Genomic DNA, 14,351 nt, shown 5'->3' on the forward strand with positions numbered 1-14,351 from the left:
ATTTCTTAGCGTATTTTTGTGTTTCAGAGCTGCTGTGATTTTAGAGGTCATTACATTTATTGGCAGAACACATTATGTAAAACACTTCCTCGGCGTGTTTATAAAATCTGTCCTTGAAAGCTACAAATTCGTGTTCGAGTATTCAGAAAAACTCTTTTTTTTTCAAGGTTTCGCAGCCCGTCACTCCTCTTTAATTTGATCACGGCTTAAGCTGAAGCAGCAGCTTGTCCAAACATGATGGAGCGACAGCAAAAATTTAGGCCAGATTAGAACTGAAAATGTGGATTGCAGACGGGGACAGAGCTTCTCTGGTAGCTCCTCTGTCCAGACTTGATCCAGACCAAGGTATAACAGGAAGGCAGCAGCTCCGGTCTGGATTAAACCTCCTCAGAGCCACACATCCATTCAGGGCTGCAGCAGGGTCCTGCAACAATCTGCAAACAAACAAACTGCAGCTTCAGGGGTTCAGATTCTGACAGCGTGGAGTTTGCATGTTCTCTCTGTGCATGCATGTGCGCGTGAGGTTGACCCTAAACGATCTCCAGACGTGAGCGTGTGTTGGTCCTGCGTTGGACGGATCACAGGCTGCAGGATTCCTCCCATTAACGCAACGCTAATGGATTATATAACTTCATCACATTGGATTGGCTGGCGCTGATGGAGCCTTTAGAAGTAAATGACTGGGTGTGTGTCGAGCTTGCATCCTGCGTCTGGCACTCTTTCAAACACTCCCACACTTGTTTTGCATTCTTCTGGCTTCGATTAATCATATATGCTAAATAAATAAGTAAATGACAGCCACTGTACACTCCATGTTATTTCACAGTGTTGCTGCGACTGAAAAGCCGCTCCTGGTGTCTCCTCTTTTGTTTTGCTCTGGGTTTTTTTTTTCTGATTTATAAAATTGTGTTTTTTCGTTTGTGCCCTCTGCGGCTGCAGGATGGATGATGCGGAGGCTTGTTTCATTCTGAGCAGCCGTAATGAGGTGGATCGCATGGCTGCGGTGAGACAAACAACATTTAATGAACGCCGCATTTCAGTCCCCGTTCGTCACTGCCGAGTGTGAGAATAACTTCCTCTGCCCGCCCCCCCCCCCCCCCCAGGACCACCAGACCATCCTGAGAGCCTGGGCCGTCAAGGACTTCGCTCCAAACTGTCCCCTGTACGTTCAAATACTCAAACCGGAGAACAAGTTTCATGTTAAATTTGCAGGTAAGAGTCAGTCAGTAACGATCCTGTTCCTCTTCTACGACATGAATCAGCAGCATTTATATGAATATTATGAAGGATTATAAAAGCGTCTGTCTCAAAAAATGATCTCGAGATTTTATAAAGTGGTTTTTAAAAAGACTTAATGGGACATTTTTGTCCTCAAATGACTCTGAGTGCAGGAAATCTGCTGATACACGAAAACTAATAATGCATCAAATCAGCAGATCCAAACTGACTGAATGTTAATTGTTTGGGAGATTTATGCAGAAATTGAAAAAGAAAACCAGATCTGTGTTTTTTAAACAATTTTTTGTGTTCAATAATACTCCTATCTTCTCCTACCTATATAAATATTAAGAGTCGTCTTCCACCGTCTGCACTCTGCAGTTTATCTCTACTGTCTTCCTGCTGTTGCTTATTTTTTCAGCATCATTAGTTCATAAATTAGTTTCTTTGGAGAAGAAACTCTCTGTGACTGCCCAGAAAAGGGAAAAAAAACAAATAATTTATGAGTCTTGACACAAAGAGAAAGATTAACTGAACCCACAAAAGCAAGATTAGGAAAGTTGTAAACTGGCTGAAAAATAAAATAAACTGTATTTTCCCTCAGCAGCCTGAATATTGAAGCTGCAGTGTATAAAATGTTTAGAGCTGAGACGAGTAAAACAACCTGAATCAGCATATCAGAGGTGTAAAAGCATCATGAAGGATGTCATGTATATTCCGCTGATGTTTTATACTGCAAAGATTAAACTCCTCGTCTTGAGATGAAAGAATTCCAGTAATGGAAACTTAACGATGAACGAGAACGAACGAGTCGAGGTGGAAAATGAAATGAGGGAAATTTCAGTCGTGTTTCACTACAAACGTGTTAGATGGAAAAAATAAGTCGACTGTTATCAATAAAATCCCCTGTAGTGTAAGTTACTTTGTGATCTACATACCAACGGCAGCGGTTCAGGTGAAAACGCATCGTTTTGCTTTCAGGAAACTTTGATTTTAATTTGATTGTTTGGGGATTTTTTTTGTTTTTTTTTTAATTGAAAATTTCACATAGAAAGCATTTATCTGTTGAAATGTTGAAAACTAGTTCGGCTTTCTCTTGGTTCTCCCTATTTGCTGCACTAAAGATTCCCTGGATCGACTGGAGTCACTCCCACCATCATCACCAATAAATTAAAGTAGAACAATACAATCTGTTTTCTTTTTCTTTTTCTTCTTTTTAATGTCATTTCCATTTTTTAAATTATGACTTCTGTGAAATGAGCGACAGGATACACTAATGGATGGCATTTTGTTCAGAGGAGGGCGTGTTTGGTGATTTACTGACGGGGGAATTATCATCGGTGGGGACTCAATTTGAAACACAATTAATTCCGTTTGAAATGACAAGCCGGTCTGCGAAACCGAGGAAAAGTGATAAATCCTCGGCGTCGGTGCCGGAGCTCAGTCACAGAGATGATCTGTGGTCAGAGGAGCTCCAGAAATCAAAAAGTAAAAAAAATGAAAAATCCTTGTTTTCACCAGCAGGGAAATTAAAGTTGCCTCGTTTTTCTGCCGCCACCGAAATGTTTGTTTTCTGGGAGATTTGACGAGGAGGCTGCAGCTGATGAAGTTACCTGAGCACAAAGTCCTCTCCGTTACGTCTCACTCTGCGGAGTCATACCAACCCGAAAAGAGTCTAAAGCACCGAAAACGGTCGTTTTACAGACAGTTGAAGGCTGTAATTATTTCCCCCTGGGCTTCATGGCTTTCTTGTTGCCAGGCAACCAGCGAGGACTCCATGAACCGGCGGCGCCGGCGCCGAACTGCCCTCAACACTGCCGGAGTTAAAGACAGGAACCGCTACCTGCTACTCGGCTGGATTTACTGACATTCAGGGTTTTTTTATCTTTATGGTCTAAATCAGGAGTGTCAAACATAAGGCCTGTGGGCCAAAAGTGGCCCTCAAGAGGCTCCAATCTGGGTCGACAAATCTACCAAACAAATTGTGAAATTTTCAATGAAAACACTGATTTTTTTTTTTTTTACAGATTTTTTAAGAGGAGCAAATGCAAAAACAGTGTTACTAATAATGAGAAGGATAAAGAGATTAACTTGATTTTACAGCCTCCAGAGAATCAAAACAGGAAAAAAAAACAAGGTATAATCAGCAAAGCAATAAAGATAAGAATAAATTACAGCACTAAATTAAGAAAACTGCACAAAAAGAGTGAACAAAGGACTCAGTTTTAAAGAGCAGATTCAGTCGATGCATCAGGAAATGAGCTGATTTGTGATAATCTAGGCGCTGTTTTGATTTTAAATGGTAATTTTGCTTTTTTTGGTGGGAAATAAATCTTTATTTTGGGGTTTGCAGACTGAAAGCTGCCTGATGGTTTGTGCTTTGTAATGTAAACTTTAAAATAAAGCAGCAATTTTTTGATGGTAAAGTAAAATTTTATGTACATTTGAGATGTTTGTGGTCAGTGCACGTGAAGCTAAAGTGATGAGGAGAATCATATATGAACAGAGATGCTCCCGCCTGGTTTTCTCCCTTCCAGATCACGTGGTGTGTGAGGAGGAGTTCAAGTACGCCATGCTGGCCCTGAACTGCGTGTGCCCCGCCACCTCCACCCTGGTCACGCTCCTCGTGCACACCTCCCGCGGACGGTCAGTCGCTCCTCCATTCCGCCTGATAGTTCCAGTTCCTGCAGCTCTGCGGTTCGTGAATAGAGTCCACGAGGGAGGCCAAACCCGCCGAGGCGGAGACAAAAGTCCCGTTTTCAGTGTGGGTCTCAGCGGGACGGAGCCGGAGTGCACGGAAAGAGAGAACAGGCGGCGCCTGGATTGATTCTTTTTAGCATGTGTTCTCCTGTAAAACAGTTTGAAAAGCTCTCTGGTGGAAAATGATTTCTCACAGCATGCAAACAGATCACTTTTAAAGGCTGATGTCAGCGGCTGAGAGGGGGGAAAAAAAATAAGTGCAGGAAAGAGGAATCAGTGGGCTTCGGTTCTCACTGTGCTCCTGACAACTCCTCAGAAAGTACAGCTGCTGAAAGGGAGCACGGAGGTGTGCACGGGCTTCTGCTTTGTGTGCGCTTGTGTGTGTTTGCGCGCGTGCAGACGAACGCTGCGACGCATCAGTCATCTGGAAATGAGTTTAAAATGAGAAATGAGGGAAGCGGAAGCGCCGTGTTTCACTTTTCGCCGAAATAAGAAAGTTGGAGTGAAGATCTGATTCGTAAATCACCTTGTGTAAATATTTTGAAGTTTTAATAAGAGAGCATGCGAGCTGTTGCCTCGGTGTGGTGGTGGTGGTGTGGTTGGGGGGGGGGGGTCGACCCGGAGCGACCTCGACGGCCCGGTGGGCCGCAGGGCGACAGGTGGACGCTTCTCTCTTTCTTCATAACAAACGCGGCTGATTGATGGTGATTATTATGTTACTGTGACTGAAAAGTGAAGGAAAACTCTCATTGTTCTGGCGTTTTTTGAGGACACTAAAAGACTCTAATCACACAAGCCAAAGGTTAATTTAGGGAATTTATTTATTTTCTTTACTGTCGTCTGTGAGCAACATTCAGAAACGGAACAAGTCACTGATCATTTGATGGAACCAGGAAGGTCATTTCAGCCTCTGATTAACCTGATTTTAGTAAATATCATGAAGAAAATGCATTTTAGGATGAAAGACGCCAAATATTAGCATAAAGTTTCGATCATTCGTGATCCTGAATGGATGTTCGCTCCAGTAAAGATGAGGTCAGATCAGTAAAACCAGTCAGGCGGATCGTAGACTTGGCTCCTTTTTCTTTAGGCCAGATGTTTCAGGGGTTTCCTACAGGGTCTCCACACCCTCAAGATCCAGACTTAATCCAGTGGACCGCCAAAGATAATCCTCATAAATCAGACACATTCAGAGCTGAATACAACGTCCATCAAACAGAGCGAACCGGGTCAGCGGTGGCTGCGACTTCAACATTTCTCCAGAAAGCATCACTGACGCCACGTTTCCTCCGGATCGATGCAGAGAGGGCCAGCAGTCTCCGGAGCAGTGGCAGAGGATGTACGGCTGTTGCTCCGGCAACGAGGTCTACCACATCCGGGTGTCCGACAGCAAGTTCTTCGGCGAGTACAACGGGAAGAGCTTCACCTACGCCTCCTTCCACGCTCACAAGAAGTGAGTCGAAACTGCAGCGTCACAACTTCCCAGAAAGCCTGGCGAGCGTTTACATTATGGGCTGTTTGACCTGCAGGTACGGCGTCTGCCTGATCGGCATCAAGCGGGAGGAGAACAAGAGCATCCTGCTGAACCCCGGCCCGCGCCACATCATGGCCGCCACCGACACGTGCTACTACATCAACATCACCAAGGAGGAGAACTCCGCCTTCATCTTCAACCAGGAGGAGCGCAAGGGCCGCCCGGCCGGGGGCCTCTACGACGGGCCCTCGCAGCTGCCCGTGCACAGCATCATCGCCAGCATGGGTGAGAGCGAGCCGCCGCGGCCAGGCCGTCTGGCGAGAGACGCCTCGGACCAAACCTCAGAGCCGTCTGTCCGCAGGGACCGTCGCCATCGACCTGCAGAACACCAGTCCGCCGGACCCGTCCGGCGGGAAGCTGGTGCCGCCCACGGTGAACGGGACGGGCGGCCGGCGGCCCAGCATCGCGCCGGTGCAGGAGATAGCCGACTCCACCTCCATCCTGCCGTGTGACCTCCTGAGCGACCAGTCGGAGGACGACTCCGTCTTCACGGACGAGAAGGGACACTCGCCTACTGAGTAAGAGGTTCCGATACGCTTCAAAGCACGATGTTTCAGAGCATTACTGCATTTTATTTTAAAGGATTTAACAGTAAAGTGGAGGAAAAATGTCTTTTTTTTAGACATTTCACTTTATTTTGCACCAAAATTAGCTTTAAATTGAGATTTTCATCATTTTCTGTGGACATTTTCATCATGTATACACTTAACCACACCAACGATGAGCTTTAAAAGTTTAAATTTGAAGGTTATTATGGCTTTATTTTACCAGTCCGGCTTACTGGAGATGAAATCTGGCTGTTTGTGGCTCCCAGACTAAATGAGTTTGACACCCCTGGTTTAGATGAACACTTAACAGCAAATAAAACTTATGAGGCTTTGCTCTAGATTGTGTTTTTCATGCATGAAGATTGTTGTGCTTTTTTGTGCACTTTAGGGAAATATATTTAGTCTTTAGTGATCACAAAAGTCTGTGTATTGAAATTCAGCCGTGTTTGTTTGTTTGTTTTTTGGGCTTTTTTTTTTTGTGCATTTTTGCACTTTTGAGTCCAGTAAATTTCAGTGAAACTCGTTGCATTCGGTATGGGGAAATGCCGTCGTAAAAATAAAAAACCAATACAGCTTATCACACCGTTTCCAATTAAGCAGACGATGAGAGAGTGAAAGAGTCCTGCTGTCTCTCTCCCTCCTCCACCTGCTTCCTCCTACATATAGGAACATCCTGCAAACCGAGTCTTCCCAGTGAAATGTGAAACACGAGCAGAATAAACTGAATCCAGACTCTTCTGTTCGTGATGAAGCTTCAGAAAACGCGCTGAGATTCTGTCTGTCTCTCAAAAAGAGCAGCATACAAACGTAAGCTGAAGTCTGAAAAGGTTAAGAAGATGCTCGTTTTTCATTTCAGTCTCGATTCTTCACAGCTCAGATTCCAGTGAAAGACGCCGTTGAAAACAGCTTCTCCATGCTCATTTTTTCGGCTAGAGAAGCTGACAAAGCGTTTTCCTCAGACGCTTTAATGACGTGTGTTGTCGGTGCCGTTGTGGATTTGTTTTTAGGTATGTGAAGGGTTACCCCCCTAACTCTCCGTACATCGGGAGCTCGCCCACCCTGTGCCACCTGTTGGCTGAGAAAGCCCCGTTCTGCTGCCTCCGGCTGGACCAGGTGGGCCGCCGCCGCCGCCGCCGCTCCCCCGACTCCGTCACGGCGCCACCGACTGCCTCCGTCTCACACTACCTGTCCTGTCTCGTTGGTCTTTCGTCTCCCGGCGCAGGGATGCCGCCACAACAGCTTCGAGGACGCCAAAGCGTACGGCTTCAAGAACAAGCTCATCATCGTGTCGGCCGAGACGGCCGGCAACGGCCTCTACAACTTCATCGTGCCCCTCAGGGCGTATTACAGACCCAGGAAGGAGCTCAACCCCATCGTGCTGCTGCTCGACAACCCGTGAGTTCACATTAAGACACACACACACACACACACACATCAACCTTTCCCATTCCTTTCACTCCGCCCTCCACCCCCCCGCCTCCCGCCGGGCGGCGTTGTGCGTCGCGGCACTCAGGCCCGGGCTGTGGAGGTGGAGGTGGGATTCCATTGTCGGTCCTGATGCGAGGTGAGCGCCGCCGCTCAGTGACGGTGTGTTTTCAGCGACAAAGAAAATACAAAAAGAAAAAGAAAAAAAAAAAAAAAAAGAACGCCGCTCTCCGTACCTCCAGACGGTCGCCATGGCAACTTGCTTTGCCTTGAACTTGAATGATATATATTGCTACAAGGGGAGAGGGAGAAAAAATAAAAAAAAATAGAAGCGAGATGGAGAGAATGATTTCTTTGGCGAGCGCCACGCAGGCTTTCATCGACAGCCCGGATGTGTCCCTTTCAGCCCCCACACACTCGCACTCAGGACTCTGACAGAAACACACACACACACACACACACACACACACACACACACCAAACAATCGGCTATACCTGTGTGCTGCTCTCTCTCCCTCGCTCTCTCTCTCTCTCTCTCTCTCGCCCACTCGCTTGCGCTCTGAGTGCCTCCACAGCGTCGGGTCTCTGGTCAGAGGCAGGGAGGAAGGTTCCGTCTGGGGCGGCGTGCTGGACGGCGGGGAGGAGTCCCGGCAGCAGGCGGACTTAAAGACACTTTGAGGAGTTCAAATCGCCGCAGAGGCTCCCATCAGCTCCTGCCTTAAAGAACAAAAAAAAATCAAGGTTTCGAGCGCCTTGCTTGACAGGTGTGAATGAGTGAATACGGTGACAGTGAAAAGCTGCGGGAGCTTCCTCCGGAAAATGCCATGAAAAGCTTGATTTAGGTCTTATTGTTCCAGTATCAGTGAACGACCACACTGACTCATCAGCAGAACGGATTGTCTCCCCAGAAGATCAGTGGAAAGATGTTCGTCCTGCTCTGTCTTGTATGTTTTCGTATTTTTGCACTTAAAAATACTTTTTAATCTGATCTGGTTCAGAGCAGGAAACAAAAAACTCTTCAGCTCTTCATCTTCGTCTGCTCCTCCTCCTCCTGACGGCGGCCCACAGGCCGTCTGGTCTCCTCAGGTCAGCCGGCCGCGGCGCTTTGGGTTTAAAATCCTGCAGGAAGCAGAGCGGTGTTTGGACCGGAGCCGGTTTTTGGCCCATGAGCCTTATGTTTGACACCGCTGCCCTCCTTGAGCGCCGTCTGCCGAACGCAGCTCGTCCCTGCTGCTGCTGCTCCTCCTCCTCCTCCCACGCTCCGTCCTCACTGTTAGCTTGACATGTGTGTTTCGCGGCGATCCTCACGTCTCGCTCGTCTGCCAGGTCCTGAAACGAGCGTCTCCTGAACAGATTTCCTTTTTCCATTTTGAATTGTTTCCTTTGAGCAAATTTTTACCAAACGTAAAAATCCAAATCAAGAAATGCTTGAGAAGCTTCGCTAAACAGACTCACTCAACTTTTATTTCCTCCAAAAGTTACAAAAACCATGAAGACATTTCTTATTTTTCACGATGAATCATGAATTCTCTGGTCGTCGTTTTTGTTTTTTGAGTGATTTTTCTTTATTATTGCTTGTTTTTATTTTTCTTATTAACAATAAACCTGCTCACAGCTTCTCATTTCCATGTCATATTTGTTGCCTGCAGGCCCGATAATCACTTCCTGGAGGCCATCTGCTGCTTCCCGATGGTCTACTACATGGCTGGGACCATCGACAAGTAACACCTGTTTTCACCATAACTTTATACTTATCGTCTCATTACGATCCGCCGCTGTGGATGCGTCTTCTCGTTACTGATCGCTCTGTCCTGTGTGTGTCGAAGCCTGGACAGCCTGCTGCAGTGTGGGATCATCTACGCCGATAACCTGGTGGTTGTGGACAAAGAGAGCACGATGAGCGCCGAGGAGGACTACATGGCCGACGCCAAGACCATCGTCAACGTCCAGACCATGTTCAGGTGAGGGAAGCGGCGTCACTGATGGTGTTTCCCTCCACTTTTTGCTTTAAATGCTGGTGTTTTCCAGGTTGTTTCCCAGTCTGAGTATCATCACTGAGCTGACTCATCCGTCCAACATGAGGTTCATGCAGTTCAGAGCCAAGGACTGCTACTCGCTGGCTCTGTCCCGGCTGGAGAAGGTAAGAGGGGGAACGCCAGCGTGGATCACGTGGAGGGGGGTGGCGAGGAGCGGCGCTCCTCCCTGACCGCCGCTGTGCTTTATGGCTCTGCCTGATAGAAGGAGCGTGACAAAGGCTCCAACCTGGCCTTCATGTTTCGCCTCCCGTTCGCCGCGGGGAGAGTCTTCAGCATCAGCATGTTGGACACCCTGCTCTATCAGGTAGGCACACACACACACACACCTGCAAGAACACACACCCCAGTGAATCGCAAAGCACAAGTGCCCTCTTGTGTCGGCTCGCTGATAAAAACCTTGTGTGTGTGTGTGTGTGTGTGTGTGTGTGTGTGTGTGTCAGTCTTTTGTGAAGGACTACATGATCCTGATCGCCAGGCTGCTGCTGGGTCTGGACACCACCCCGGGATCCGGTTACCTCTGTGCCGTGAGTCAAAGGAAGGGGAGCGTCGGTTCCCGGCGCGATCGGCCAGACTGACAGCGAGTCGCCGCCGTCTCTGGTGTTTCAGATGAAGGTGAAGGAGGAGGATCTGTGGATCGGTACTTACGGGAGGCTGTTCCAGAAGCTCTGCTCCTCCAGCGCCGAGATCCCCATCGGGATCTATCGCACCGAGTCCCACATCTTCTCCACCTCGGAGGTGAAACCACAGGGGGGCGCTGTGGCGGGGATGAAATTGCTGTCCACGTCTGAATTTTCTGAACCGTCTCCATCAGTCCCAGGTGTCGGTCAGCGTGGACGACTGCGAGGACACGAAGGACAGGACGGACGAGTCCCGCGGCGCCGAGCAGTCGGAGCAGCAGCCGCTGCGGAGGAAGAAGAGCATGCAGTGGGCGAGGCGGCTGAGCAAGAAGAGCGTGCGGTGGCAGGGCGCGAGCCGGGACTCCAGCCGGGACCACGCCCAGCGCATCGCCCAGCAGCGCCTCAGCCTCTACCGGCGCTCCGAGAGGGAGGAGCTGTCCGAGCTGGTCCGCAACCGCATGCGGCACCTGGGCCTGCCCACCTCCGGATATGGTGATGGACCCCCCGGCCGCCCCCGCCCTGAGGCCGGCCCGGTTCTGCTCTAACTGTGGTTTCCGTCCCTGCAGAAGACCTGTCGAACCTGACGGCCAGCGACGTGATGAACAGAGTCAACCTGGGCTACCTGCAGGGTCGCTACCACCCCCGTCCACACACACACACACACACTCTTCCTCTGTACACCGGGTTTTCTCTGCCTGCTCATGGAGTCGGTGTTTCTGTTGCAGATGAACAGAACGATCACCAGAACACTCTGTCCTACGTCCTGATCAACCCCTCCCCCGACACCAGGCTGGAGATCAACGACATTGTGTGAGTTTTCTTCCAGCTTCTGTTGAGGAAAACGGAGTGTGTGTGTGTGTGTGTGTGTGTGTGTGTGTGTGTGATTCCTGCAGGCGGTCTGTCATCCAGACTGGAATAATTCACATTAAAAGAACAGCGGTGCAGCATTTCTTTTTGCAGTCCACTTTCTCCGGATCTAAACCCACATTTTACACAATTTATGGTTGAAATAATTAGTGATGGAAATAGGATCTGATATTTGACATTCTTCAAGAAGTTTTATTGTGAAATTTGACGTCTCCTCAGCTGCAGAACTTTTTGATGCATCCAGCTGATTTGTTCTGGTTTTTATGGGCCTAAATGTCACTGCTTCAGTTCACCGGCTGAACAACAAGCAGCTGGAAAACACAAAGATAAATGAACGAATCATTATAAATATTAAAGTTATGTGTCAAGTGACCAGAAACACAATTCAGTGTTTGGATTTATGAAACCTGATGTACTGAAAAAAAGCCCAAATGCAGAGAGGAGGATTAATAAAGACGCAGCATTTTGATGAGTATGTCTTTATGGTGACTAAATTAAAATATCAGCATGTTGAGTCACAAATGAATGGATGAATAATTTCTGGTCATAGTTCAAATACAAACAAAATACTGTTCATTTCAAATGATCAAAAAAACAAAAAACATGAAATTAATATTTAAAATCAGTAATAAGTCCATCGCTTACAGAGTAAAGTTCTGCTGCTTTTGTTTTTTACACTTCAGACCGTCTGCAGCGTGACAGCAGGACAGTGAAATAACCAGATCATCGCTTCCTCAGATCCTTTTATCCCTTTTTGTTCCTGATTGGCTGAATCAGGCCGCGCTGCGTTCGGCTCTCAGGTGATCTCAGTCTCCTGAATGAAGCCGAGGAAAACCAAACTGAGTTAAACGCCACAAAAAAACCCCAAAACCTGCTGCAACGTCCAACTTCTTTCCTTTTTTTTAACCCCAAATAATCCTGATTGCATTTTATTTCTGTTGATATAAAATGCAACAAACTTTAAAACTCGTCTTTAACAATCGGTCAGGAGCTCAACTTCCTCGTATCAGGTTTAACTGACGGAAAAACTGCAGACAGAAACCATGTTTTGTGATGCAGTGAGAAGGTTGACCATGCAGGAGAAACTACTGACCTTTGACCCCATTTAAATGATCTTTCAAGTAAGCATTGATGGCTTTTTCGTTTCAGAAAAAGTCAGGTTTACTTGACACCGTTTTGAAACTGATGCAGTTCTCGCTTTGGGCCGCTAGTGGGTGCTGTTTGGTCGTCTTTTCCCCAGTTTCCAAATATTATTTTTTTCCATCCCTCCAGGAGCTTTCATATGTGCAGGCTTCATGCAACATTGTCAGCATCTGTACTTCGACACCACATATTTAAAATCTTTATAGTGATTAAATGAGTTTATTTGTGATGCAGAATTGTGTCGATTCACATCATGATTTCAAGAACATTCATGACAACAGGGCAACAAAAATGAGCAAGACAGGCTAAAATGTGTTATTTTTTTCATGTTAGCTCACAAAAAGGTGTAATTTAGCTCAAATCAATACTTATTGCTCCGGTTAATCGTTTGCGTTTCCATTTACAAGGCGGTGTTGTCTCTGGTCTATTGTTCAGCCCACAGGCTGCAACAAGCAGCTGCCCTCCAAAAAATGTTGAAATGCGTCCTTTTCAAAGTGCTTTTTTTTATTTTTTTTAAACAAATAAACAACATGAATGATAATAATACAGCTGAGCAAGAAAAGGCACCAATCAGTATCCATGGAGACGGATGCTTCCCTTTCAGGCCGCTGCTGCACGGCGTCCTTCATGGCTTCTGGAGTGAAATGTGACGCTTTTAAAAAGCTCGTTGACCTCCGGAAACATACTTCACATAGTAATTAATATAGATATGACTGTATTCTTTCATATTTCTTTACCTGCTTGATGTGGAGATTAGTCTTTATTTGGGAAATATCCACATTACGTCACTTTCATTGAGGATTTTTTGCTGTATCTCCCTCCCTCTCCCTCTCTCTCTCTCTCTCTCTCTCTCTCTCTCAGGTACTTGATTCGTTCGGACCCCCTGGCCCACGTCCCGGAGGAGCCCCCCGTCCACAGCAGCAGCCTAAAGGAGCGGCGTGAGTTCAGCATCGAGGCCAGAGAAGACACCCAGCTCTGAATCCAGGCCGGGCTCGGCGCTCCTCCACCCGTCCTTCAGCTGTCAATGGGTGGAGGGGGGAGGGAGGGGGGGGGGGGGGGGGGGTCTGATCAGATCAACCTGTGCTGCAGTCTGACACTGTATTATACGAGTGCCTCCCGTTTGTCGGGCGACGTTTGACGTCGCCGCCGACATTTTCATCCTTTCTGCATCCAACAGACGCCGTATGTAAGAATAGTGCTTTCATGATGTGGAGGCTCCGGCTGTCGGGTCGGAGGCGGGGCTTCAGGAAGGCATCTCCCCGAGGATGTTCCGGTCGGGTCCGTCTCACCTGCAGCATTTTTAAAACCAACGACCTTCACAGAAAGCGCGCTTTCTGGCGGTTGCGTCATTTCCGCCTCCTCTCGTGAATCAGAGGTCCGGAGACACAAACGCTGACGGCACGACGAGGATTTCATCCTCTCTCTCGGCTTTTTTTTATTTAAAAAAGGATTTAAATCAGGTTTTCTTCTTTAAAGCAGATTCATTTTACCACCGATCGTGTTAAACTTTCAGCACTACGTGACTTTAATAAGATATGTGCATTAAAGCTTTCAGAGCTTATTTTTTGTAGCTGAATAATAGAATTAGTTTTGCAGTGGTGTAGAGGTCTTCAAATAGTAAGTTATGTACAATCACTGATGGTTACCCCGTATATGTTCGCTGCAGCGCATTTCTTAGGCTGGAGGAGGTTTTAGCACGGACTAAAAGCTTAGTTTAACCCTTTAAATACTCAGTATTGTGCCATCAAGGATTTATTTGATTTGTACTATATTAGTAACCAGAAAATGTCTTTTCTTTCTTCCTGTTTTGTTTCAGCATTGCTCAGTAAACGAATTTGCTTATCAATTTATGATCGTGGCTGTCTGAGCGAGGTCTGTATCTCTGACCGGTTTGACTATTTGACTTTATATGTACTTGAATGTTGAAAATATTTGTACTTGAGTTTAACCTTATTTGCACATTGAAGTGCCATATTATGGAATAAAATCTAGTTAACATAAACTGTTTCAAGCTGTTGGATGATTTCATTTTTGTAACGTGCAGCTATAATGTGACTCTGAAGAATCACCAAAGTCGTGAAAACAACAAAAACAAGACATTTCAGGTGAAAAAGCATCATTTTCACATTTTCATTTCAGGAAAGTTTTACATTTGCACACAAAAAAACCCTCAAAGTGATGTAGTGAGCATCTTTGGCCACTAGAGGGTGCTGTTGCTTGTTTTTTGCTGCAGAGAACAGTACCAGAGGAGGTTCTGAGCATT

The 14,351-nt window shown here is 46.8% G+C and overlaps 1 protein-coding gene across 4 annotated transcripts in view; it reads left to right on the plus strand.

Moving 5' to 3' along the window:
* The window catches only part of LOC115383087 (potassium channel subfamily T member 2-like), a 37,951-nt gene extending 24,884 nt beyond the window's left edge, over positions 1-13,067 (plus strand). For 2 of the 4 annotated variants that reach the window (XM_030085119.1, XM_030085123.1), the window contains 17 exons: positions 940-1,003; positions 1,104-1,212; positions 3,756-3,864; positions 5,222-5,371; positions 5,448-5,677; positions 5,754-5,970; positions 7,008-7,113; positions 7,223-7,395; positions 9,075-9,146; positions 9,252-9,386; positions 9,454-9,565; positions 9,664-9,765; positions 9,902-9,985; positions 10,068-10,196; positions 10,273-10,570; positions 10,645-10,888; positions 12,950-13,067. In XM_030085119.1, the coding sequence (XP_029940979.1) occupies positions 940-1,003; positions 1,104-1,212; positions 3,756-3,864; positions 5,222-5,371; positions 5,448-5,677; positions 5,754-5,970; positions 7,008-7,113; positions 7,223-7,395; positions 9,075-9,146; positions 9,252-9,386; positions 9,454-9,565; positions 9,664-9,765; positions 9,902-9,985; positions 10,068-10,196; positions 10,273-10,570; positions 10,645-10,888; positions 12,950-13,067 (2,452 nt within the window). The remainder of the gene's footprint in view (positions 1-939; positions 1,004-1,103; positions 1,213-3,755; positions 3,865-5,221; positions 5,372-5,447; positions 5,678-5,753; positions 5,971-7,007; positions 7,114-7,222; positions 7,396-9,074; positions 9,147-9,251; positions 9,387-9,453; positions 9,566-9,663; positions 9,766-9,901; positions 9,986-10,067; positions 10,197-10,272; positions 10,571-10,644; positions 10,889-12,949) is intronic. The other 2 variants (XM_030085121.1, XM_030085120.1) reach the window with 2 other exon arrangements.
* The last annotated feature ends 1,284 nt before the right edge of the window (positions 13,068-14,351 follow it).

Source organism: Salarias fasciatus (genome assembly GCF_902148845.1).
Source record: "Salarias fasciatus chromosome 7 unlocalized genomic scaffold, fSalaFa1.1 super_scaffold_4, whole genome shotgun sequence".
Lineage (NCBI taxonomy): Eukaryota > Metazoa > Chordata > Actinopteri > Blenniiformes > Blenniidae > Salarias > Salarias fasciatus.